This window comes from Rhamphochromis sp. 'chilingali' (assembly GCF_963969265.1).
Source record: "Rhamphochromis sp. 'chilingali' genome assembly, chromosome: 5".
Lineage (NCBI taxonomy): Eukaryota > Metazoa > Chordata > Actinopteri > Cichliformes > Cichlidae > Rhamphochromis > Rhamphochromis sp. 'chilingali'.
Genome location: NC_137932.1, coordinates 9,895,161 through 9,919,855, shown reverse-complemented (window position 1 = coordinate 9,919,855; position 24,695 = coordinate 9,895,161). Strand labels below are relative to the sequence as shown.

Below are 24,695 nucleotides of genomic sequence, written 5' to 3'. Positions count from 1 at the left end.
TTTTTTTTTATTTTTCCATTCACCTGAGATGGTAGTGGAAAAGCATTTATATATGATTGTACATTATCTTTTAATTGTACATTACCTCTTTTTCAGCAAAAAGTGAATCTAAAAAACTTAAAGCAGGATGGAGTGTGATTAGGCTTTATTCCCACCTAGGTGTCCCTGTGAAGTATTTTTTGCTTTTTTCCAGGAATAAATGTTTTGAACATGTCAAATTGGCGCTTGATACTTTTTAAAATAAAAAATAAATAGACTAATTATATAGTGCACGTGCACTCGTGTAGAATCGCTTTCAATTTTTTAAAAATTCCGCCTAAAAGCTATTTGAGCTTTTATTTTGAAAACTGCTGGTCACCTGATAACCCGGAAGTCCGTAGTTTGACAGTTACCGTCCAAAACATTTTTTTCCTCTACTCCTGTGGTTCACAGTGGAGCAGCAGGATAGCAGGATTTATTACATTAAGGTTATATGACGTGTTGGTTAACTAATGTAGCCGTGACAGCAGTAAGTGAAGTAGTTATTTTAGAGATTTTTCGTTGAATTTTGTTTCCAACTTTCTTCGCTAACAGTTAAAAGTTTTCCTGTTGCTAATCTTAGTTTACCTTGACCTGCCGGCTGGATCGGCTTTTATGACACACGAACAACTTATGTGAAGTTTTGTGTACATAAGCAAGTCATCTGCCGCCCGCGCACATGCCTCGTTTGGAAAAGACAAATCTCCGAGGCAGGGACAGGTAGGAACCTTTTCTGCACTCACTCTTTGGGTTTTAAGGTGGTGCTGGGGAATGAGGAGTGAAGGTCATTCAAAATAGCTTGTAATTTCCACTCTTTCTCTGTCTGTTCACACAAATCAGGCCACAGTTAGACTGGAGGTTTGTGCAGAGGTTCTGCAGCATCCAGAAGGTCTTGTTCCCATCATGGACCAGTCAGAGTGTCCTGATGTTTGGGACGCTGCTGGGCGTTACTCTGGCAGGTAACAGCTGGAGGAGTGTAATAGAACAAAAAGAGGAGGAAACTGTAAACTTAGACTGTGGTCTAACTTTGAGGAACTTCTGATAGCATCAGAAAGCTTGCATTGACTGCAGTCAAATGAGCCCTGACCACAGGAGGCTTTGTCTCTTTCTTGATGACCTTTAGCTAATCATTTTGCTCTTTTATGAGTCACTGTTTGAACTGACTCCTTCCTCATGATACAATGTGCTAACACGTGTTTTTCTGTCATCAGAGCAGCTGATCATTTACCAGGTGGGAGTCCTCCCCAGCCACTTCTACAATGTGCTGGCAGACAAAAATTACTCAGGCTTCAGGAGTCTGGTGGGCACTGCCATGGTGCTCATTTTATTCAACTCCACAGTAAGTTAAAGTAGCAGAGGAACGACAGAAGTCAACATACTAACACAGTAGCATTTATCCTGCAAAGCAAATAAGATTAACACCCTACAGACACGCTGTCTCACGCGTGTCCAGTATTTCTGTTTATGCTTTCTTGGGCGAGTCGCCCCTGAAAAAAATTTATTTTAAATTTTATTGAGACACATACCTGGTCAAATTAAAGCTATAGTAGAAACCCATCTCATATTGATTGGTATAGGTGTAGTCATTTAAATCATTTATATGATAATTTAATTGCTGTTCATACATTTGGAAATAATGTTAATTTTCTGCATCTTTCTTTTACTACTGTATATTTTACTAATATGTGTATTTATGGTAGTTTTGTATTTATAGTGTATTGTGATTTTAGCTTGACAAGGGCTGGAAATTAACAATAGGTGTAAACTCTGTGTGCAGCATATCAGTTTCACGCACTGTATCAGAAGTATGTCAAACTGCATTTTCCCTTTTAAACGCTTAAATGAAATACGTAGATTTAAGGATTTAAGGAAACAGAAATAGCTGCTTTTAGCTGCTCCCCTATTCGCAAGGGGTCACCGCAGTGGTAGCTCTGTGTTTGATTTGGCGCCGTTTTTATGCCGGATGCACTTCCTGAAGCAAGCCTAAAGGGATTTGTTTCTCCTCTTGGGATCGAATTAATTAACGCGAGTCGTGCAGGTTTGGTTTGTGAAATATACAGTTTTTATAAGATTAACACTAAGTCTCTGCAACTGCATTTACTTTATTTATCAGAACCTGTTTAGTAGTGTACATTATCTGTTACATTCAGATGCGCATTTCAAATACCTAAGTCAAAAGTTTGATAAATAGTTTCTTATGTTTTACTGCATGGCATCACACCTTTGGATTGATGCTGTAACAGTAGCAACTTTATAAGGTCAGGACAACCTGACATGACCATTTTATAGCCGCATGCATTTGGTCTTGATTGTGTTTGCTTGGATTTTGAACCTAAGAAACTAACTTTAGTCAGCTTATTTAAGCATGTTGCTTTTTAAAGGAACTTCTGTGGCAGGTCTTTCCTGATCTATAACATCTTTATTTAAGTTATTGTCACTTATTGTTACTTTTTCTCTCTCCCCTTCTTTGTTGTTCCCCTCCCATGCAGTTGAAAAGTATTGACCAGTACATTTGCAATCAGATGTATGTCAGCTGGAGGAAGACGCTAACAGAGAGCCTCCATTCGGCCTACTTCCAGGGAAGAGTCTACTACACGCTCAACGTGCTCAGAGAGGACATAGACAACCCGTAAGCATGAATGCATTTCCTGGTTGGTGTATTGTTATGCATGAAAATGTTTTGCTGTCATTGTCTAATTGCGTTGTTGTGGGCAGAGACCAGCGGATCAGTCAGGATGCAGAGAGGTTGTGTAAGCAGATGAGCAGCATGGCGAGTCGCCTGATCATCTCACCATTCACCCTGACTTACTACACCTACCACTGCTTTCACAGGTGAGCACGTTGTGCTGTATGATCAACCCCATCACACACTGTGGTAGAGATCATTCAGCTATGTCGGGGTGCCACAGTTTTACAGCCACGTTTCTGAATATCTGTCCTTTAGAGAGGCCCAGAGTACATAAAACAAGGGATGGAATTAGAAAGTTAGAAGAATAAATACCTGTTATATGTAATTTAAAGCATTACATGTGCTCTACAAAAGGTCTGCTGCAACTTTGACCTTATTAAAATTCAGGCTAAATTGGGGCTTCTTGTTAACCCCTAAGCTCTGTTTGACATTTCCAGCTGGAAAAAAAGAACAACCTTAAATTTAGTAACAGGCTGCAAAACAGTGAGGGCAAAAGAACAACCTCTACTATGGATGGGAAGCATATTCTGACATACAATAAACCTTCTTGTCCTTATCATCAGACTGCAGTAAGATTTGGAAAAAATGACTCTGTTTGCTTCCACTTTATCAAAAACTGTCAGTTAGAGAGAAGATAACAGCCTTGTAAAAATAACAGACCCCTTTAACCCTTTCTAAAAAATCCTGGGCTCAACAAATTCTACATCAGCCGTAGTTGTAGTAATACCAGGTGGTCTTTGTTGTATTCGTGCCATAGGTGGTGACCTTTGAAAATGGCGCTGGTTGCATTTATATAACATGTACAGCCTGGACTCGATATGCTGGCCTCCAGAGAGGAAAAAGGTTAAATGTGAGCTGTAAAAGCAGCAAAATGACTCTTTGAATATCACTGCGTGCACTTTAAGTGTTGTGTTGTTGATGTATTTTGATGTAACGGGCTCCTAAAGTTGTTTTGCTTTGCAGCACTGGCTGGATTGGTCCTGTGAGTATCTTTGGTTACTTTGTAATCGGGACTATTGCCAATAAAATCCTCATGGGGCCGATTGTGTCAACTCTCTTTGAGCAAGAGAAACTGGAGGGAGACTTCAGGTAGGTTCAGCCTTTATAAGTTTGTAAATTTGTGCTAACAGCAGATTGATTTAACCTCTAACAGAGTCTTTGGGTATTCTGCCAGCTTTGTTTGAAACAAATCCTTCCTGTATTTGTTGTCAAAGACACTTGGGTTCTGTTAAAAGGAAATATCTGTAGGCTTTGGCGCAATGCCTTCTGTGTAGGGGTGGGTTCTTATAATCGATTCATCGATTAAAATCGATTCTGGCTTGGATAACGTAAAATCGATTCATTAAAATCCTGAATCGATTTTTTAATATAAATTTATTTTGCCCAAAATGCCAGAATCTCAGGTGAAATCTCACAAAATTTCAAGAACCACCAAACAGTTAAGACAGTAAATGAGAGCAGGAACACGGATTCTGCACAAAGACTTAAACACCCGCGGATCAGAATCAGTTAGATGTCGCTTTTCTCACAGTCGGGGCTGAAAGCCGACAGCTCGCTGACTCTGATCTGTCGGCGGGTCTGCGCTTTGTGTGCACGCCCTTTATGCGCCGATTCTAAAGCTGTTAGTTTGATCTCTCTCCAAACAATATTGACCGAACCAGCAGCAAAAGAAGATCCAAACGCTTCACATAAACATCGTCATGAATTCACTCAGACTTTTACTGTTTTGCTTCCACTGCGATGCACAGCTCTCTCTCTGTACTTCAAGAACAGTTTCCCTTTCTTCATTATTCGCTTGCTTGTTACGCACAAGTCTACTGTTGTTTACAGGCTGTCGGCCGCTGTTTTTTCCCTTTTACATTCTTCCGAAAAGAAAACCTCATTTCTGCTGTTCAATACTGAACAAATTTAAACTTTTTAAAATTATTCAAAATGCAAAACGCTGTGTCTGTAATAAAACCGCTGTAACTTCAGAGGTGATGTTCATATGTTGATTAATGGTTTTCTTTCGTTTTTGATGTACTGCAGAATATTTTTATAAAATCCCAGGCCAGGAAAATCACCTACATGTTTTTCTGTGTTTTATCCTCAGCTACTTTGACACAAAGGCCTCTGCTGTGATGCTCACACCTGTGATAAAGTCTTGCGTGTGTCAGCTTCCTTTTTATTGATACAAAAATATGTAAATGTACTGATCTGAATTATAATATTTCTGACTGTCAAAATTTCCCAGATTTAAATCGAATCGAATTAAATCGAATCGTGGATCGAATCGATTCGGGGCCTTGTGAATCGGAATTGAATCGATTCTAGAAATCAGTGACGATACCCAGCCCTACTTCTGTGTAACACAGGATATGCATCAGCTTGTTTTTTTTAAAAGAAGAATCTATCACAAGCTGAAACAGCCTCCCTTTGTGTTCAGAGAGGAACAGATCAACTGGTTTCTGTTAAAGTGGATCTTTTATGGTTTTCTTTATTTCCTGTCATGTGTATACTGTCACAACAGCATGCAATGATTATATTAATCATGGAGAAATCCTCAAATAATGAGTTCAGGGTACACATGATCTCTGTAAGCCACCAGCTCAGGTTTCACACTGCTCTAAACAGTCAGATTCAGATCTTTATGAAATCAGTGAGAGTAGACAACAGAAGCCTCCTGAGGGGTATACTATGAAGTGAGATTGGTGGATTATTGAGGGAAACTGATCTGTGTGCTTTTCTATTGTAAAAGTGATGCTATTTGTTATATTTTCATATTCTTTATAGCTCTGTATCATCTGCTCCTCCACCTCTGATTGGAGTAGGTTGTGCTCTGTAGGTCTATTTTGTGCAGAAGGAAGCATTACATGACATGTGAAACGTGCGGCTGTTCCTACAGTGGATGAACTGAGAGGCTGTTCATCCACATTGCTTTGAACTGTGAATCATGCAAATATACTGTTGTGGGTAGTCTAGTAAGGATCTGGAAATGAGCGAGCTGGATCTCTTTTAAATTGCAATTGATGCACATTTTTATCACACATGTTTTTTTCATGTCTAGATTCAAGCACATGCAAATCCGTGTCAATGCAGAGTCTGCAGCTTTTTACAGGTGAGACACAACCACAACATTACTGATGCTGCAAAGGTGGCTGTTATTGTTGCCAGACAGTTTGAGTTTATCTTCCTGTATTGATAAGATGTATTGATGGAGCTTATTCAGAAATCGAATGAAACCAGAGAACGAAATGGAAAAAAAAAAAATCCACCTGTCTCTACTTGCAGAGCTGGTAAAGTGGAGCACATGAGGACGGACCGCAGACTGCAGGCTCTGTTGTATACTCAAAAGAGGCTCATAAACAAAGAGCTCTGGCTTTATAGTAAGAAAGTTCTATACCTTACTGTTATCATGCTTATATAACACTACTTTGTACACTCAACCTCTAAACCTGTAATGTCTCCTTTCACAGTTGGAGTGAACACATTTGACTACCTTGGAGGATTCCTGAGCTACATTATAATCGCCATTCCCATTTTTAGTGGTGTTTACGATAGCCTCACTCCTGGTGAACTTAGTGCTCTCATCAGCAAGGTAGACATGTTTTATGTCTTTTCTTATTTAAATATCTCTTTTTATTTATGTCAAAATAGAACTTAAAACAGAGCTATATAAACGATTAAAAAAAGGAACTGTGTACATCCTGGTTAGGCAACAGTTTGAGCCATTTGTATTATGTTGCATGATAACCTAATACCTCAATAAATGTAAAAGTACCAGCCACCTTATTAGGTACACCTTTCTGGTACTAGGTTAGACACCCTTTTTTCTTCAGTGCTGCCTTCATTTTTTCAACAAGTTTCAGCAAGATTCAACAAGGTGTTGGAAAATTCCTCACAGATCTTTGTCCATATTAAAATGATAACATCACACAGTCGCTGCAGATTTGTCAATTTCACATCTATGATATGGATTTCCTGTTTCACCAAATACCAAAGGTGCTCTATTGGGTTGTGATCTGGTGAATGCAGAGGCCATTTGAGTACAAGATTTCATGTTCAAGAAACCAGATTGAGATGATTTGTTCTTTGTGACGTGGTGAATTATCTCGCTGGAACAAGTTTCATTGGAAGATGGGTAAACTGTGATCATATAGGTATGGAGATGGTATGCAAGCTGTGATGCTTAAATGATGCTTAGTTGGTACTAAGGGACTCAAAGAGGAAGGACCCTCCTCTGACCTCTGACATTTAAATGCATTTTCACCCAGAGAGCTGCTGCTCATGGGATATTTTCTCTCTGTTTTTTTATTTTTATTTTTTTATCATTCTCTGTAAAGCCTAGAGATGTTTGTCTGAGGATAATCTCAGCAGAGGCAACAGTTTGTAAAATCCTCACACAAACCAGTCTGGTACCTAGAACCATCCCATGTTCAAATCCACCTTCTTCCTCATTCTGATGCTTAGCTAAAACTTCAGCAAGATGTTTTGACCATGTCTGCACGTCTAAAAGCATTGCCATGTGATTGGCTATTTCAAGAGTTGCAATAATAAGCTGCTGAACAAGTGTACCTAATGAAGTGGCTACTTCAATATGTGGGAGCCAGATAGTTCTGAGTATCTGTGCATATTTTTAACCTGATGACATCAATACTAAATTAGAAGATAAAATCCAAAACTGCTGTCTTGCATGAGTGCACACTGTCCTAATGCTTTCCTTACAGTGGGGCTGAAAGAGGAAATCCATCATGTTTGTTAGTAGAGTAGTTTACCCACTAGGTGGCACCAAAATCCTTTTTATCCCCTCAAAAAACGTAAACGCCATCTCTTGCGCTGCACACAGATTTGACTTCTGAATGTTTTGTTGTGCATGCAGACCTTTTGAAAAAACAAACAAACCTAGTCTCTTATTGACTCTCTGCTTCTTATTCCCTCTCCTTGTTCACATTCAGAACGCCTTTGTGTGCATCTACTTGATAAATGGTTTCACGCAGTTAATAGACCTGTCAACTACTCTGTCAGATGTGGCTGGATACACCCACAGGTATCAGGCTGCATATTTAAATTCACCTCTTTGAGGACAAATGATGACAGCAGGATTTGTGTATACCGTCCACCTTTGCATAACCGTGTGTGTGTGTGTGCGTGTGTGTGCGTGTGTGTGTGTGTGTGTTGCGGTCAGGATTGGGGAGCTGAGGGAGGTGATGGATGACATCCTACGCAAGCAGTGCGACTACGACCCAGCATCAGGAGAAAGCTACGACTTTGACAGGTTTGTGTGGGCACATTATTCTCTGCTGCGTTAAAAAAAGAAGCACAGTGTGATGATTTGAGAAGCAGGCTGCATGTGAGGAGAATTTATTAGATTACATTAAACATACAGAAATGGAAACGGGAAAAGATGGTAAAAATTCATGTTTATACCAAAACCTCTGAGCCTCAACTACATCACACATCACCACCTCTCCACACAGTGACTTCAACATCCACGCAGGCCCAGTGGACACGGCCTTCATCGTGGACCATCTTTCATACAAATCCCCTTTCTCCGACGAGCTGCTGGTGGAGGACCTGAATCTGAAAATCAGCCAGGGAACTCATCTGTTGGTGGTGGGGAACACGGGCACCGGCAAGACTTCACTGCTGCGGGTCCTCAACCGTCTCTGGGAAGCACACAGCGGTGAGAGCAGAAGAACTGAGACTGTTTGGCCTAATTTGATCTTTTTTTATTATTGTATTAACTCTTTAGCAAATCGGGAGAAGCGAAGACGGCACAAAAAAGGGCAATAATAACAATGCATAACATGGGGGGGGGGACTAAGAATGACGGGAAAAATACATAAATAACAAAGAAACTGAGTCTGAGTTATTTAAAGAGATTTGTATATGGCAAGTATGAACATGAAAAACAGATCATAGTTTTACACGGATGTTGTCATGTATTGTTGACAACTCATCAGTACTGCACTTCACTGACTTGAGGAACAATAGCAACAACAAAGGTTCCATTACGTTAAATTTTATGTTTTTAAAAAGCCACGATATGGGGGTAAATAAATTTACTAGCTTGTTTTTGTTTATTTATTTATTTTGATTGGGAGAGATATGAGAAGGCAGTGTAAAGCCATCAAATAGAAACTGTAAAGCACAAATACATTCATTCAGCTGTCTGTCCTTCATTTTCCCTCAGGCTTTGTCCAGATGACCACGTGCTTTGGGCCCAGAGGAACGCTCTTCCTGCCACAGAAACCCTACCTGACCGATGGCACTCTGCGTGAGCAGGTCTCTTCTTATTGTGCTGTTTTTCTACAAATTTCTTCTTTTATATAAAGCGCTGATATGTTTATATCTAAAAAAGAAAAAAGAAAAACTTTAATTACTGAATTTACTGAAACACTTGTTTCCAACAGGTGATCTACCCACTGAAGGATATTTACCCTGCATCAGGTATTGTATTAAATGTGATCAACAGCTAATTAGCCAGAGGAAAACTACTCTATTAGTTAATCTGTGTGTGTGGTGTATTTTGTTGGGACAGAGACAAGCTCATCACTGTGTTACATCTGCCTTTCTTTTAAAACAACACCTTTAAGTGTGTCAAAACTGGGGAGAACGGTTGCTGCAGTTTTGAATGTGGCAGGACTCATTGTCCCTGTGCCACTTAGTGTCTCAGCTGCTCAGCGGTTTGGGCCTTTCCTTTGTTGTAATCTTTGCTACAAATGCTGTCGGTGGCAGGCAGGACAGCACTGCACTCAGTTCCTTTTGCTTCAGCTTTGTCTTGCTGAAATCATCAAGATTCAAGATTCAACAGCTTTATTGTCAGTACAGTAGTATACACTGTATACAGTGTACCGAAATGCTGTTTCACCGTAAACCCCCCATGGTCCATTTATAAATATATAAAAGATATATCTCCAAGAGATATAAAACTAGGAATTACAAATAAATAACATGCTAGGATTTGATAAAATTAGGGCTAAAAAGGTACTAATTACTAACTATACAATACTATAATGGTAACTATACAATATTAACTGCACGATAAACAAAGACAGGACAGAGACAATACAAAGTGGAATGTGCAGTAGGTATTGAATACCAGTTTCAAGTTATCATTAGGATATTATTGACGAGGCATGACAAAGACGTGCAAAATGTGCAAATATATTATAATTTAGATGTGTGTTCAGAACTATGTGACTGAGTGTTCAAGTAAGCATATTGTTCCCAGGTCCAGTTTGTAGTGGATTTGTGGAAGTTTTTGTTTTTGAGTCTTTTGATGAGTATTATAAGGTGTTTGTAGAGGTGTATGTTTATATCAGTCCTTTTATGGTAGTGAGTTGAGGGCTCTGACTGCTTGGGGGAAGAAGCTCTTGCAGTGTCTGGTCGTTACGGTTTTAATGCTGCGAAACCGTCTGCCAGATGGAAGGAGGGAGAACAGTGCATGTGAGGGGTGGAAAGTGTCCTTCACTATGCTGTTCGCACGTCGGATGATGGGTCTGTCATAGAGATGGATGTGAGATGGATGTGAGAGGGCCTCCAATGATCCTCTCTGCTGTCCTCACTATCTGCTGCAGAGACTTCTTTTCAGTTAGGGTGCAGTTCCCATCAATGCGTTCCCTGCAGTTCTTTTTTGTTTTTTTTGACTGATTACACAGGACAGTTTGTCTGTGCTCTTTGACAACAGTTTCCATGTTTCTGAGCACATGAATTTCCACTACACTTTAATTCTACAAGTTCTTAAGTTGTTAAGAAGAAAGCTCAGCCTCTCTAAAGAGCCCTCTTTAAGTACCTCAGGATCTTCTATTGTAAATTAACCTCTTTAGCAATGAACTGTTCGACCAAATCAAGAATCAACATATTTTTATTTTTTACAAATATATTGTGTGTACGTGTGCGCGCGCGTATTTATCTTACTGAGGATCGTTGATACTAAATGGCAGTGCTGTAGAGAATTCAAGAAAAACCAGAATTACATGTCATGTTTTCAGGGTCGGTGGATGATGACAGAATTATACAATTCTTGGAACTAGCCGGAGTGGTGAGATAAATTCTGCTTTCATCTCCAATGCATGTTATTTCATGAAATTACTTTTCATTTTCACTCATGCTAAATAAAACCTTGATGTGTGTGCAGTCCAGTCTGCTGAAACGGACGGGCGGGCTGGATGAGAAAGTGGATTGGAACTGGTAAGAAACAATTAAAGAAGTAAAAGTGTGTAATACTTCCTCAAGCTTGTTTTTGTTCTCTGCAGGTATGATGTTCTGTCTCCAGGTGAAATGCAGCGTCTCTCCTTTGCACGACTCTTCTACCTGCAGCCCAAATATGCAAGTATGCTCCTCTGGATACTCGCTAGAGCATCTCATAAGAAAACATGCATGCACTGATGAAGTTTTTAGTCGTGCTGAGTGTGTGGTTCAAGTGAGCTGAGGCTGTTTGCTGTGTTTACCGGACTGATGTGTTCTAGTCTGCAATTTTCTGGTGTTTGAACTTTAGTTTTAGATGAAGCCACTAGTGCTTTGACCGAGGAGGCGGAAGCACAGCTGTACCGAACTTGCAAACAGCTGGGCATGACTTTGGTCAGTCTGGGACATCGCAGCAGCCTGGAGAAGGTAGGCCAAACATCCTGACTCCAGTTAGGATAACTGGTGGAAATTACAGCCTGCACACTCAAAACTTTTGCTGTTCTTGGACACATCTTTTGCTTTAGTCACTGTTGTTGAGCCAAATCCCAGTAAGTGGGTTGCTTTGTATGACTCTTCCACATCTCCAAAAAGAGTAAAGTTGATCAGCAATACATTCTTGTGGCTTAGTTTCACCTGCCTTCTCTTACCTTGTTCTCAGATCTGTCCAACTGTTACTACATTATGTGAAACTTTGTTTTTCCAGTACCATGATGTCCAGCTGAAGCTGTGTGGAGAAGGCCGATGGGAGTTAACAAACTTAAAAGGAACTAGCGGAAACCTCAGTCTCAAAGATGAAGCAATGTGACTGTGGCCATCTATTTGAAATGCTTTAACCAGTGTTTATGTTTACACAGTGTCTTTAGAAGAATGTGAAAATTCTTCCTAGAACCAAATCAATCAAACTAATCCACTATTAACTTTTGATTTTTAGTGTGTGGACTAAAAAAAAAACTGGAATTTCACCCAATCACTTCTTGGTTCTGTTGCTTTTGTGTACGCCATCTGTTATCCCCAAAAATGGCAGCTTCTAGACTGACCTGGTCTTCAGTGGAGACGGTGCTTTTAATCTAAATATTTTTAAGAAAAAGATAATAATCGAACACATGCTGAAGAGATAAGGTATATAGATGTGGGGTGTACTGTAAGGCTGTAATTACATTGTATTAAATTATATACTATTGACTCAACATCGTCTATCAGTGTGGGGAATAAGGAACGTAAAGGGTCCTCGCCGTGTCACTCGCTAACATTCCAGTGCTCTCAGACAGCACACTTTGTTCTGTTAACAGAGGTACTTTAATAGTTTGAAGAAGGCTCGTGTGTCACACCACTCAAAAAGTTCTGGTCCCACATAAAGTTCACATTTTAAGATAAAAACAAAAACAACTCTGTAAATCTTTAATGCATTTATGTGACTTTACAGTAGCTTAGTGTACAACATTTCCAATGGGAAAACGTTATTACTGTGTAATAAACAGACTTTCACACAATATTCTTTTTAATTCCTTCTAAGAAATGTCGGTATGTCTGCTCACATGAAAATTGGTATATTTGATGAAGGCAAACAAAATTATGCCTTCATACTATGATCCCAGCTTGAAGTACATCAACATTTTGTGCTTTTTAATTCACATTATTTCTTCCGGCATGTGATGGCTCAAAAATGCCATCTCCTACCTGATATATGAAATTTGAAACAATAGAAAATTAGTTTTGACCCTAAGAATCACTGATAGAAAAATCATCCTATCAAAATGTAGGCTAAAAAGAGACCTCTCATATGTAGTAAATTCTTTCAGCCAGACTCTAATCCCATATGGTGATACGACCCTTTAAAGTTTACCTAAAGTGCACATTTTGAGTTTCTCTGTAGCGAATTATCACCAAGCAATGCTTTTTTCTCGTTATTGTGTCATAGACAATAATTTGGTGCAATTTTTTTTCTCTGACTCTATACCACCTCTTGTGACATTGAAGCTCAAGGTTAGAAAATTGTGCTGAACAAAAACAAGATTTTGGATTTAGAGTTTGAATTTTTGTGTAAAATTAATTCGTTTGCAGTTTTTAGCCCTCTGAATCTGTTCAAAATCACCACCCTTTCAGCTTGTTCATGGCCACAAGTGGCCAGGATAGGATTCAGAGGGTTAGATTGTCAAATTTGACATTGACATTTGTTTTTCCAACCCTGAAAATTCCATGTTTCCCTTTCTTAAAGGGGATAGAACTTGTAAAATAGTCCAAAAATTGAAATTTCATCTGGCTTCATGAAATAACATTATTTTGTAAAAAGTTCTGGGAGGTTAGGTGGGAACTTTTTAAAGGTTTTGTGGGTCTGGTTTATCTGGAGAGTGTAGACAGATTTTAAAAGAGCCTATCGGAATGATCTGGCTATTAAAAATATGTGTTCATACAAAGGCACAGGTCTGGTTCATGAAAATGGAGTGCAACATGCAAGCTTGCCTTGTGCACTCTTCTCTCCTTCAGAAAACACCTTATGATCGATTTTTACTCAAGAGTTTCTCGTGACCTTGAATGATCTCCTGAACTGCTGCAGGATCATCCAGAGTACTCAGGTCGCCCAAACCCTCCAAGTCGCTCTCCACAACTTTACGCAGCACCCGTCGCATTATCTTACCCGAGCGGGTTTTTGGCAGACGCTTGGCAAACTGTGACGAACACCAACACAATGAGAAGTTATTAAATAAAGTCAGATCATGACTGCCAGCATTTTCAAGTCAGCACTACAAAATTACCTGGATGAAATCCGGAGAAGCGTACTTGGCGATCTTTTCAGATACCATGCCGTTTAGCTGCCTCGACAAGTCTGCCTCTTGTACATCGATGCCTTTTTTAAGCACCACAAAGGCGTAGACACCTGACGATGCAAAAATCACACATTTATCTGCTACATTTAGCAAAACACATTGCTGACTGATTTACACTGAAAGGAACTGTGCTGAGTTTCTTACCTTGTCCTTTGATGCTGTGTGTATACCCTACGACAGCAGATTCAGCCACTGCAGGACACTGATTCTGTTTACAGAAGTCACAAACAGGATAAATTCAGCATCTTCATACTTTGTGGTTCTTCTAGAAAGACATTAAACTATTGCTTTAAAACAAAAAAATTAAACAACAACCATATAGTGCATCTGATACATCAGCCAATATGTTTTTTCTTTCAGATACAGTAAACTTGAACAGATTTATAACATTTGTAATATGTAGTAATTTATTTACTCATTTTGGCTCCGCCCACCTCCACTCGAATCGGCTGTTTATTGCATTTTGGGGCTTTCCAACTGAGAAGTTGAAGATTGCCCTCTGGTGGACACAGTGTGCAATGTCAACAACATGTTTGAAGGGCGTCTTCTTTTGTTTTCTTTTTCTGACCGTTATAAATGCCAATATTTATAGATGGGCAAATAGTTAATATTGATCTGTAATATCAGCGAAGTGATGAGCTGATAAGTGAGCTCTACAGCGCATTACTATTTAGGCTGTGGGCTGTAGCCGGACCATGCTCCCATTAGCAGTGATGCTCCTCAACATAAAAGTCAGGTCAGTTTTACAGAGAAATTGAAGATTGCTCTGGGGCTCCCAGAGAAAGATGCATTGTGAGCTTAATAAGGACTCAACTTTAAAGATGACGTGGTTTTTGCTTTTTAAGCTCAGAGCTGTGAACCTTGTTTAATCAGGTATCTTTGAGCTTTTGAAATGCAAGACATTCAAGTTAATCAGTTATTGGCCTTACCACTACGTCCTCTATCTCTGCTGTCCCTATCCTGTGACCGCTCACGTTAATGACATCATCAAGGCGGCCGGTGATCTGGTAGTACCCCTCCTCAGACCGATAGGCACCGTCACCAGTAAAGAAGTAACCTATATTATGTGCACCAGTACAGAAGGATTTAGAGACTGTACATTTCTCTTTCTGTGAAAACAGACATTAAGAAAACAGAGGCGGTCTGTTCCTGAACTCGTAAAACTGTACCAGGATAAGGCTGGAAGTACGTGTCAATAAATCTCTGGTGGTTGTTATGAATGGTTCTGGCCATACCAGGCCAAGGTTGAGCCATACACAGGGCTCCGGATGTGTTGTTGGAAGTCAGCACTTCGCCCTGAAGAAATCCAAAAACAATGCTAAATGTTAACCAGAAAAAAACAGTGTTACAAAACTTCTAAAACATTCCTAGGACACACAGAAACGCTACATTAAACCTCATTTAGCTCATTGGGTGATTTTTTTTTGCTATGTTTTGGTTATGAGAAGCAGGAAAAAAAGACTGGCTCAGGGACATCACTCCAACTGTCAGCACAATCTGTGCTTTGCAAATGCTAAAGCAACCTCAATCAGCACAAAACAGAGCGACAGATTTTTAATAGGGAGTTTGGCATGCACACACTTGGCCTGATCGTGGGAGTGGGAGGAGTATCAAAAGTGACACAGCTGGTGGCTATTTTATAATCCTAATCTGACCCCATCTCCCAGGTCGTTCCCAGCCATCCAACATTTGCAGGAACAGCACACACACACACCTCAGTGTCCATAAGCACCGGGTTAATGCCAAAAAAGGGTCGCATAGCCATTCCTGGGACAATCTCTGCGTCTGGGTCTGATGGCCTTGGTGCGATGCAGATGCCACCCGTCTCTGAGAACAGAGCAGAGCGAGTAAAGTGTGAATATATTTCAACATTTTTCCTTCAGATTACTCTGCCCTGTCCCTCACACTCAGCCCCATGCCAACTGGTTAGTGTATATAAAAATCTTTAATAAGCTTTCCAGACAGACACATTTAGTAAATTTAATAGTACAAAGGAATAAATTACATCCCACTGTTAGCTATGGCAATTATTATTAGTTTTATTATAAATTTTATTTGAAACTTGGTAGAGATGTTCCCCAAAGATCCGCACTTGGCCCAGCGATGTGTTCAGTATACATTGTATTTCTCTGCTTAGCCACATTGATTTAAACAGTTTTTGCCAATTTAATGTTGCTCAGAGGATTTTGTTTTGTTTATTAAGCCACTTAACACTGATCTATGAATCATTCAAGCATAAAAGGTACCTAACTCAAGGGATGAACCAGTGTTGTGTCTACACACAACAGACAAAGAACCAATTTAGGCACTTTTTAGTAGCAGCATACCAAAGTTAACACACTTTGACACACACAAAACAGTATTTTTAAACTCCCAAAGAGTTATTAGCTGAAAACCTGATATTTATTGCCATAACGTGAATTATGTTCTTTAAAAAAATTGAGGAAATTCAAAAGGAAGACCTGACATAGACCATTTTTTAAAATCCAGGTGCTAAGTGGAAGGTTGAATGTCAAGAGGTCCTTCTTGGGGAAGGGAAACCTCAACATTATTGAAGGCGTGTGGGATCATCTTAACAGACAGCAGAAAAAAAGGCAGCCGACGTCTAAAGAAAAGCTTTGAATGTCATCCAAGAAGAAAGTTTGACGAAGAGAGTTCAGGCTGTGAACTGAAGAACTGAAGAATAAAGGCGGTCATATCACTTGTACGAACTCTGTTTTTGCCTAATATACTGCATTCCCATACATGTTGTCATAGTTCAATAAATCGCAGTTTGTGAATCTACTGTAAGCCCTTCTCATAGCTACAGATATAGATTGTGGAATTACAGCCATACTAAGTAAATTAAATGCTATTAGGTCTGCGTGGACATCAGGGACCTCTGGTAATCCTCCTGGTGGTGTTGGTAGCAACAGAGGGGACTTTCTACAAAATAGGACACAACAGATGATTCGACAATAGCATTAGCCACTGGCATCCTGTTTACATCAGCTGTAACTGTGAGAGTCGTTGCTTCACAGTCCCAAGAAACAATGTGATTAACAAAAACAGTCCAGGTCGAGCACACAGGCAGTTAAGTATAAAAACCGGAGACAGGAAGCCCGGCTTCCAGTTTGAATTTTGCTGACTTTGGACACAACTAGGTTATCTCTTTTTCCAGTGATTAGATGGCATCATGTGTCTGAAAGTTTAAATACACTAAGCTATTTTTCCCCTTCATTTGCGCTGATTGAAGCTACTTTTCAAGCTCCCATCATCCTCTGTCCTCTCACCTCTCCAGTCCTGGATCATCCTACATGGAGGCTGTACGCCAGCAACGGCTCAAAATCCATTTTCCTCTCTAAACAGGCTACTTGCTTCCAGATCAACCAAATGGCATTTATGAATAATGCCACTTAGCCCTAATTGAAAACACTGGACCATGAAAATAACATAACAACATAATCCTTTTTACAGAAGTAGGGTATTTAGGTCATATCTGTGTCTGTAATTCTCAAGCTCATGATGCTCTAATGTTTAATTATCGTCAATTAATTATGGACTTTTGCCATTTGTATGGTAATTAACCCTGCTCTGCACCATTAGGTCATTATGCAATCTAATGAAGAGATAACTGACATTATTAGCAAAATCAGCTGATTTCTAACATGATGTTATTATGTCCCATCCAATGCTACACTTGTGCAGCATTTTGGAATCTTTCAGTCATCAAACGCTGAAGGACACGTTTATTTTGCAAGTTCTTCTTTCCAGTGGAAACTTCTGCATAAATTCTGCAGTCACAACATGTGCATCCTGCTGTCGAAACAAGCTAACTGCCACAACTGACCAATAAAAAGGAAGGGGGTAGACGTTTCTGCTACCTTCTGATAACCCTATGTAAAAGAAAATAAAGATAAAAAAAGCAATTGTGTGAAAGAGTAGAAAAGAAAACTTATGAGAACATTTTGGTTTGGAGCTTTAATAAATAATAAAATATAATAAATATGATGAAGCAGCAGTGCCTGCCTGATAAACTGGTTCTGGCTACATCCTAGCTTCCCGTTTGTTTGTCTGTTTTTTGTATATTTGTCACACTTACATCTTTTAGATCAAACAATTTAATATTATACAAAGTTACCTTGAGGGTAAATACAAAAAAATGAGGTTAATCACAGTTAATTCATGATTTAACAAGCCGGGTGCAATTGCTTTTCAATACAGGGTCAGATAGTTTTATTCCTTTAATAAATTAAATCATCATTTATAAAACTGCATTTTGTATTTATGATGGTTTTATTTGTATAATATTACAATTTGTCTAATTATTTGAAGCACTTAATTGTGTCAAATAGGTAAAAAAAAAAAAAAAATCAGGAAGGGGGCAAATACTTTTTCCACAGCACTGCAAGTGTGTTTTAACTGTGTGTACACAAACAAGGAGGATGTACAAAAGCCAGTACAAAAGCAGCACTTTTGTTCTGATATCTGCCAGAATTACAGAACCGAGCGTAGGCGGGCTGGTGAGACCTCTGTGTGGGAAAGGTTTATCTCAGCATTCCAAGTAAGGCCACAAGGCAGACAAGTTAGCGTGTTTGTTGATGTGAGCAGAATAAATTGGTGAAACGGAGACTCGTCACGTTTATCCTAACATTTTGTGAAAGTCCAACCTGTTTTTACGTTTGGATACTCAGTGCTGGAATCACATGATTTTGGTTTGGCACCACAGACTAGTCCACAGGAGAAGTGCATCCTCTTCAGATCTAAATGTCCTTATCCCCGCTTTGGTGGTGGATGACTTGAGTGTTAAAGCCACTGAATTTTCTTCTTTTTTTTCTTTAAAAAAAAAAAAAAAATCTCATTCCTTTGGTTTCCTGAACCGCTCCTGAAATAATCTTTAAGTCTGAGAAGAAAACACGTGGTTTGATTTTTAACTCCTAAGAGAAGAGAAATGTCTCTCTCCCTCTCTCTGTCTCACACACACATTACGTAACACTGTTATTGCTACAGGGACTCAGGCAGCTTCTCTCCCCTTTAAGATGGACTGTTTTAGTGTCTGCAGACGTGGCTGTGTTTGAGGAGGAGTTCATGACCTTACAGTAAGTTTCCATTGTGGAAGGATTAGGAATGAGGAATGTTCTAAGACTCACCGTGAAGCATGAAAATTCAATGTGAGCACAAAAAAGGAATTATTACAGATCAGCTAGAGAATACAGGGCAATATAAGGAGAGTAGGACAGACTATAGACTACACATCTGTATCTTATTGTTCTATACATCATTTGAGAAGTATGATCAACGTCTCTTTACAGGCTGGGATTCTCGCCGTTTCTCTCAAACGTGCTGTAATCACATCGCTACGCAAGAAACAATAACTTCAATCCACTGATTGTTAATAATTACCAGTTATTAACTGCAAATAACTTGGGACACCAGGGTCCAGCTGACTCACTGGTATTTTAACCAGCCTTAGTCTCTTTGGTTGTTTTATGCAGACAGCTGCATTAAAAAATAAAATAAAATACAGAATTTTGTAACTTTACTCTTTCCAATAATCTAATATTTAAATTTCTGAAGTATCCAGCTGAGTTTGTGCTACTGTAAAATGTAGTGTAGTGTTGTAAAATGCGGTGAATAAACCTGTCACTTCTGTGTGTTCGGTTACCGGTCTGCCACCAGGTGTCCACCACAGGACAGCGTCCGTCCCCGACCACTCTGTGGTACCACTCCCATGCTTCGGTGTTGATCGGCTCGCCCACTGCAGACAGACAAGAATAGCTTAAATCATACGGTACTGTGCAAAAGTATTCAGCCACCTGTCATTTCTTTACAATTTGCTTCCACAGAGACAGACTTTCTTTGGGAGCAGAGCGGTTCAGTCCAGCTCTTGAGTCATTCGGCAAACTTTAGCCTTTTCTCCGTGTTTCCCCTCGTCTTGACTTACTTAAGGAGGACATACTACACACCATGCTAAGATTTGGCAAGTTATTGGCTAATAGCTCTTTATGAGTAATCTTGTTGGCGCAAAAACAGTATTTTATGCCTGTCAAAGTGTGTTATAGTTGGCATTTTAGATTTGAATAAACAACCAAAAAAGAAAATTTCCTCGAAAAATTGTCAGGTACAAGGCCCGGACAGAAAATAAGTGAAAAAGCAGCCAGTATCCAAAGAAAAACTTTAAAAGACCTTCAGAAATCTTGAACTATTGCTCAAGAAAAAAAAAATGCTGGAAAGTCTCTTTCAACACAAAGAAATTAGAGATGGCTTAAAACTTTTTACACAGCAACTCTCTGTCTATAACCGCCTCATGGCTTCATGTCTTTTGCTACACAAATGAGAACCAGGTGAAAAAATACTTATTCTTTCTAAGCGTCCTGTTTCACATACCAGACCCGAGGGTTTTGAGGGTGGAGCGGTCGTACTTGTTCACCCACTGATCTCCATACTTGAGCAGCAGGCGGATTGCTGTGGGGGCCCCATAAAACTGGTTGATCTTGAGTCTCTCAACCATGTCCCAGTATCTTCCTGTGAACAAGACAAAATGTTGATTTATTTTTTTAACTTTTGGGTTTAGGATAAAGCAGTAGCCTAAAAACCGAACCCTTCAACTGTTTTTTAGATTTATTTTTAAAAACCTATCACTTGAAGAAGCTTTGCCTTTTTCTGTGCCAATAACGGCTCAAACAATGGAAAACTTTGCAGATTGTCATCTACATGTTGTAGCTGTTTACTGTCACCAGGGGGCAGTGTCACAAACAGTCTGCACACTACTCTTGTTTGTGTTTTTATCAGTCCTTCAGCAAGCCATAACCAACAAAGAGCCGAGTGTTAAACCAATCACTTTTCATGCTACTTCTCCCACCATGTGAGACACTCGGCTATCACTTCCTGTTCTGGCTTACTTTTCAGTCAATCAGCATTCAACCTGCATACGGTGTCAACCATGGGAAGCTACACACTGCTGGTTTTTCATATGACTGCATATCAATAATCCTTCACTCTGCACAGTCATAAAGTTATGCAAAGAAACGCAAACACGGTATCATAAATCCCTCACACGGCAGTTTGCTGCACCATCTTGTGGTGCAATCTGGAATTACACAAAGGTACACCCCAGCTCTAGTTCAACTTCAGCTGATCTCTCTTTAAAACAATACATAGCATGAAATAGGAGCACTTGTTTCTTCACATAAGTTCATTTCGTCAGGTTTTAAACTATCATTAAACACAAAAATTTACAATATTGTCTTTCCATCAAAGAAACATTTTACTTTTTATTTTGTGATAGTGTATTTGGACACCTCAAATCATAATTTCCATTTTGTTGTAATCATGTTCATACCTGGGTCTGGGTAAATAGGAGTGCTCTCAAACAGCACAGTGGTTGCCCCGTTGGCCAGCGGCCCATAGACCACATAACTGTGTCCCGTTATCCAGCCAATATCCGCCACACAGCCAAATACATCACCATCGTGGTAGCTGAAGACATACTGGTGATGACAGGGAATAATTAGAGGATTAGACGAGACAAAAACATAAAAATACTTTGAATATTCACTACCACGTGGCTCAATATTATACTAATATTTGACCCTTCTGAACACAGCAAAAATCTTGAACTGTCCCATCATGCAAAAAACATTTCAGAGAACCTCCTCATTTAATGTGCTGCAAACCAGGCTGAGATTTCCTCTCACACATAGTCACACGGAATTAGACATCACATTTTTGCCATTTATGGCCTTTGTTGGGAAATGGGAGCTAAACACTGTGTTTGCCGATAATGAAAACAGTGATTGTTTACCCTGTGTGTGAGCGCAGCATACAGAAGGTATCCAGCCTGCGTGTGGACAAGACCTTTGGGCTTCCCTGTGCTGCCAGATGTGTAAAGGAGGAACAGGACGTCCTCGCTGTTCATGACAGCTGGCTCACACACAACATCTTCCTTTAGCATCTCCTGTACGATGCAGTGAATAAACACAGTTACAACACCATTTATATTTTTAAGGCCAGATCACAAGAAGACACAACAACCCGTGTTTAGATTTTGTATCTGTCACTGTGCCAGGAGGTCAGTAGAGCCTGTGCACAGTTGTTATACCTGACAGTCACTAGTCAATCTCCTGATTAGTTTAGCAGAGGCTAGCTAAGAAAACTGGTTTCAAGAGCTAACATAGACACACATATTCCAGCTGTTCAGCCAGAGTCACTTTAGGTCCTTGTTCGTCATGAAACATGAGTGTGAGATTTCTTAATTTCTCATTTCTAATGTTTTGTTTGCTCACTGCAAACAATATAATATAAGATGCAAAATGCGCATGCTAGTATTGATTGTTTTTGTTTACTGATCAGATTTAAAAGAAACTCACATGAGTAACTGTGATTTTTCTTCTTTTGGTTATTTGTTCAAAAATACCAAATTCGCCCTCTACAGCTTGTATTTGGATTTTAAGGATTTGATTGGCTTTCTGCTCCCTCACCTCCTCCATGGCAATGTCCCTGGCCGTCATGGTGACCGGATTGTCTGTTCTCATTGCAACAAAAACCTGCTTTACTGTCGGACAGCTCTGCACTGCTGTGTCCACGGTTTTTTTCAGCTCTGTGACCTTACCACCCCTGACCCCCTGGTTCACCGTGATGACTGTGCTGGACTGAGCTGCAAGAAGTTGAAAAAAAAAAGAATAAATAACACAAAGAAACAAACAGTTTAAAATCGCCTGTCTGATGTTTTGGAGTATCCAAAAAGCTCTGATGTTTGGGGTATAGGCATGGCCCCTTTGCAGGTGTTCTGGGTTGTTTTACACTGAGACATTGGTAGTTAATTAATAAGTTCCTTATGGCTGCCTTAAACTATGATTGCACTTTGCAACCTGTTTCCCTTCACTGTGGGGCCTCTTGATTTAAGAACTAGGTTTCTTCGAATGATTCCTCAGTCAGATTTCTTGGAACTGGGGGAGCTGTTTCAATGCCATGGACTGTTTGCCATGCTCCTTGAGACAAAGGGAGTTTTTGTAGAGTGGTGAGCTGCATTTTGAATGCTCAGTTGGTAGGCGGCTGTTATGTGGGGAGTCTATGGACTACAGTGGGCAGCATGGGTAACAGTATGGATGCTAGGACCCAAAGTCTCACAGCTAACCACTGCACTCGGTATGCAGTATGATCAGTATTGATCACTTCACTCAGTGTCTTTAACTTTGTGACTTATTTGATGTAATGTTATAAATGCAAACATCCCGCCCTGCCCCTTAAAGACATAAGTTACATATTGATTCCTAGTTTTTAGAGCCGTTTAATAAGACAGTTGCAAAATCATGGATGAAGAACCAAAACTAAATCACAAAAATGATTAAATATAAAATATTGGGGACCTTGCTGAGGGGAACTACAGATTGGGTCGATGAGTAGTGCCCACTGGCACAGCACATGATGTCATTTGCTCCGCTGTGATATTAAAATGTTGACAAGTGCAGCTCTAAGGCAGCTTTAGGAGCTCAATAATAACATCTCACCATCCCTGATTCGCTCTGCCAGGGCATCTGCGCTGAAGCCCGCAAACACCACGTTGTGGGCCGCACCAATGCGGGCACAGGCCAACATGGACGCCACGGCAAGCGGGCAGGTAGGCATGTAGATGGTGACGCAGTCCCCCCTCTTCACACCATGCCGCCTTAACAGGTTGCCCAGTCGACAGGTCATCTCCAGCAACTCTCTGCAAACACATGCTCATGAACTTCAGGAACCAGAACCATCAGTGCAACACCAACTCCAAACTACTTACCCGTACGTGTACTTCATCTCTGACCCCCTTTCATCTCTCTCCCAGATCAGAGCCACCCTCTCAGGACAGGTGTGCACATGGCGGTCCAAGCAGTTCACTGCAAGAGTCCGGAAGGAAGCACGCAGAGAGATGACAGATGTCTCCTTGTGTACTAATCAGCACAGTGCCATGAGGATACTGTATGTGCAGATATATGACATACAGTAGTACCTGGCTTTGCTTCTCAACACAAAGGGAGCACAGAAAACTTTGTGCGATGGCACACATGCTTATTGTATTCTACTTAAAAGTGGACGCAATCTCACCGGACACATTCAGCTTTCCTCCCTCGAACCACTTGATCTTGCCTCGGCTTAGGTCACAGTCCTGCACGGTGTGGAAAGGAGTGCTCCAGCAGAGCCTGTGGCGCGCCACAGCGGCCCAGAAGCTCTCACTGTTGGAGACGGACAACTCCCGCAGCGCCGCGCGGCCCGACACCCCCTCTAAGCCCGCAGCCTCCGGCATGAACGCCGCGACGTTGCACCGACTTCGACCCGAAACATGGAGATAAGAAGCAAGAGTCCGACGAGCGAAAGAAGAAGCGACGTACTTGGAAGTGCAACCGCACAGCAGCCACATATTGTCAGTGAAAGTGCTCTGCGCTTGCTGGACGATGTTCCCGTCACGTATGAGGTCGTTGAGATATCCTGGAAATTACACAGATTAAATTTCGAGAGTTGAAAACTTGGAAACTCCGAAGAGTTCAAAGAGGAAGGGCTTGAGGAGTGATGCGTTAAAGGGCGGTTACAAACTAGTGAACATATCAAGAAAATAAACCCACCCCCACAGAGTTTCAAGTTGTTTTTCACCGTGAAGTTGGGTAATGTTGAAATCAACCTCATTAAAGTCTTTTCAAACATTGCTCACCTCTGGGTACAAACTGTTTCTCAAATCCACCACTTTCAACAATAAGACTCACTGTTTACGTTGCATGCTGGACCATCATAGCCACGTATGTTAGTTTACATCTACAAATCTTTATTATTTCACATTTAAACGCTTTAAACAACTTCGCTGAGCTTCCCGGATATTAACGAACATCCGCAGTACAGTTTAACTTTGGCTTTGATGTCTTCACTTTACAGACTGCCACCTACGATGCCAGCTGCAGCCGCGTACAGCTTGTACTTAACTTCACTTAACAGTGTTTTCGTATGTAGCCACCAAGTGGAGCTGCTTTGTTTGGCTCAAAAGAGTG

General features: G+C 40.3%; 2 protein-coding genes across 5 annotated transcripts; one reads left to right on the top strand and one right to left on the bottom strand.

Moving 5' to 3' along the window:
- Positions 1-379: 379 nt before the first annotated feature.
- Positions 380-11,715, top strand: abcd4 (ATP-binding cassette, sub-family D (ALD), member 4). Of its 3 annotated transcripts, XM_080883522.1 has the most exons (20): positions 380-508; positions 602-738; positions 859-977; positions 1,230-1,357; positions 2,508-2,647; positions 2,734-2,850; positions 3,671-3,796; positions 5,754-5,804; positions 5,978-6,072; positions 6,163-6,284; positions 7,642-7,733; positions 7,872-7,961; positions 8,164-8,369; positions 8,880-8,971; positions 9,100-9,136; positions 10,681-10,730; positions 10,827-10,879; positions 10,945-11,021; positions 11,187-11,302; positions 11,580-11,715. In XM_080883522.1, exons 2-20 carry the CDS (start codon positions 698-700, stop codon positions 11,679-11,681), a joined length of 1,854 nt encoding a protein of 617 aa, XP_080739648.1. In that variant the 5' UTR covers positions 380-508; positions 602-697; the 3' UTR covers positions 11,682-11,715. The 3 variants fall into 3 exon arrangements, with proteins under 3 accessions (XP_080739648.1, XP_080739649.1, XP_080739650.1); XM_080883523.1 differs by lacking the exon at positions 11,580-11,715 and having other exon boundaries at positions 394-738; positions 10,945-11,017; positions 11,187-11,283; XM_080883524.1 differs by lacking the exon at positions 859-977 and having other exon boundaries at positions 395-738.
- Positions 11,716-13,351: 1,636 nt separating this feature from the next.
- On the bottom strand, positions 13,352-24,258 carry LOC308397556 (acetyl-coenzyme A synthetase 2-like, mitochondrial). 2 transcript variants are annotated; one of them, XM_080883520.1, is made up of 14 exons: positions 23,764-24,258; positions 23,459-23,555; positions 23,190-23,389; positions 22,050-22,336; positions 21,485-21,637; positions 21,023-21,170; positions 20,068-20,205; positions 19,346-19,438; positions 15,416-15,528; positions 14,871-14,997; positions 14,631-14,758; positions 13,846-13,909; positions 13,630-13,751; positions 13,352-13,542 (listed from the first exon to the last, which is right to left on the bottom strand). In XM_080883520.1, exons 1-14 carry the CDS (start codon positions 24,074-24,076, stop codon positions 13,369-13,371), a joined length of 2,157 nt encoding a protein of 718 aa, XP_080739646.1. In that variant the 5' UTR covers positions 24,077-24,258; the 3' UTR covers positions 13,352-13,368. The 2 variants fall into 2 exon arrangements, with proteins under 2 accessions (XP_080739646.1, XP_080739647.1); XM_080883521.1 differs by having other exon boundaries at positions 22,161-22,336; positions 23,764-24,256.
- Between the last annotated feature and the right edge of the window lie 437 nt (positions 24,259-24,695).

Coding starts and splice junctions, on each gene's coding strand:
- LOC308397556 (XM_080883520.1), bottom strand. CDS start 24,076: ATGTGGCTGCTGTGCGGTTGCACTTCCAAGTACGTCGCTTCTTCTTTC. Junction 20,206..21,022: donor TCCTATTTACCCAGACCCAG/GTATGAACATGA, acceptor TCTTGTTCACAG/GAAGATACTGGGACATGGTT. Junction 13,543..13,629: donor CTTCTCCGGATTTCATCCAG/GTAATTTTGTAG, acceptor TGTTCGTCACAG/TTTGCCAAGCGTCTGCCAAA.
- abcd4 (XM_080883522.1), top strand. CDS start 698: ATGCCTCGTTTGGAAAAGACAAATCTCCGAGGCAGGGACAG. Junction 978..1,229: donor GCTGGGCGTTACTCTGGCAG/GTAACAGCTGGA, acceptor TTCTGTCATCAG/AGCAGCTGATCATTTACCAG. Junction 6,285..7,641: donor TTAGTGCTCTCATCAGCAAG/GTAGACATGTTT, acceptor GTTCACATTCAG/AACGCCTTTGTGTGCATCTA.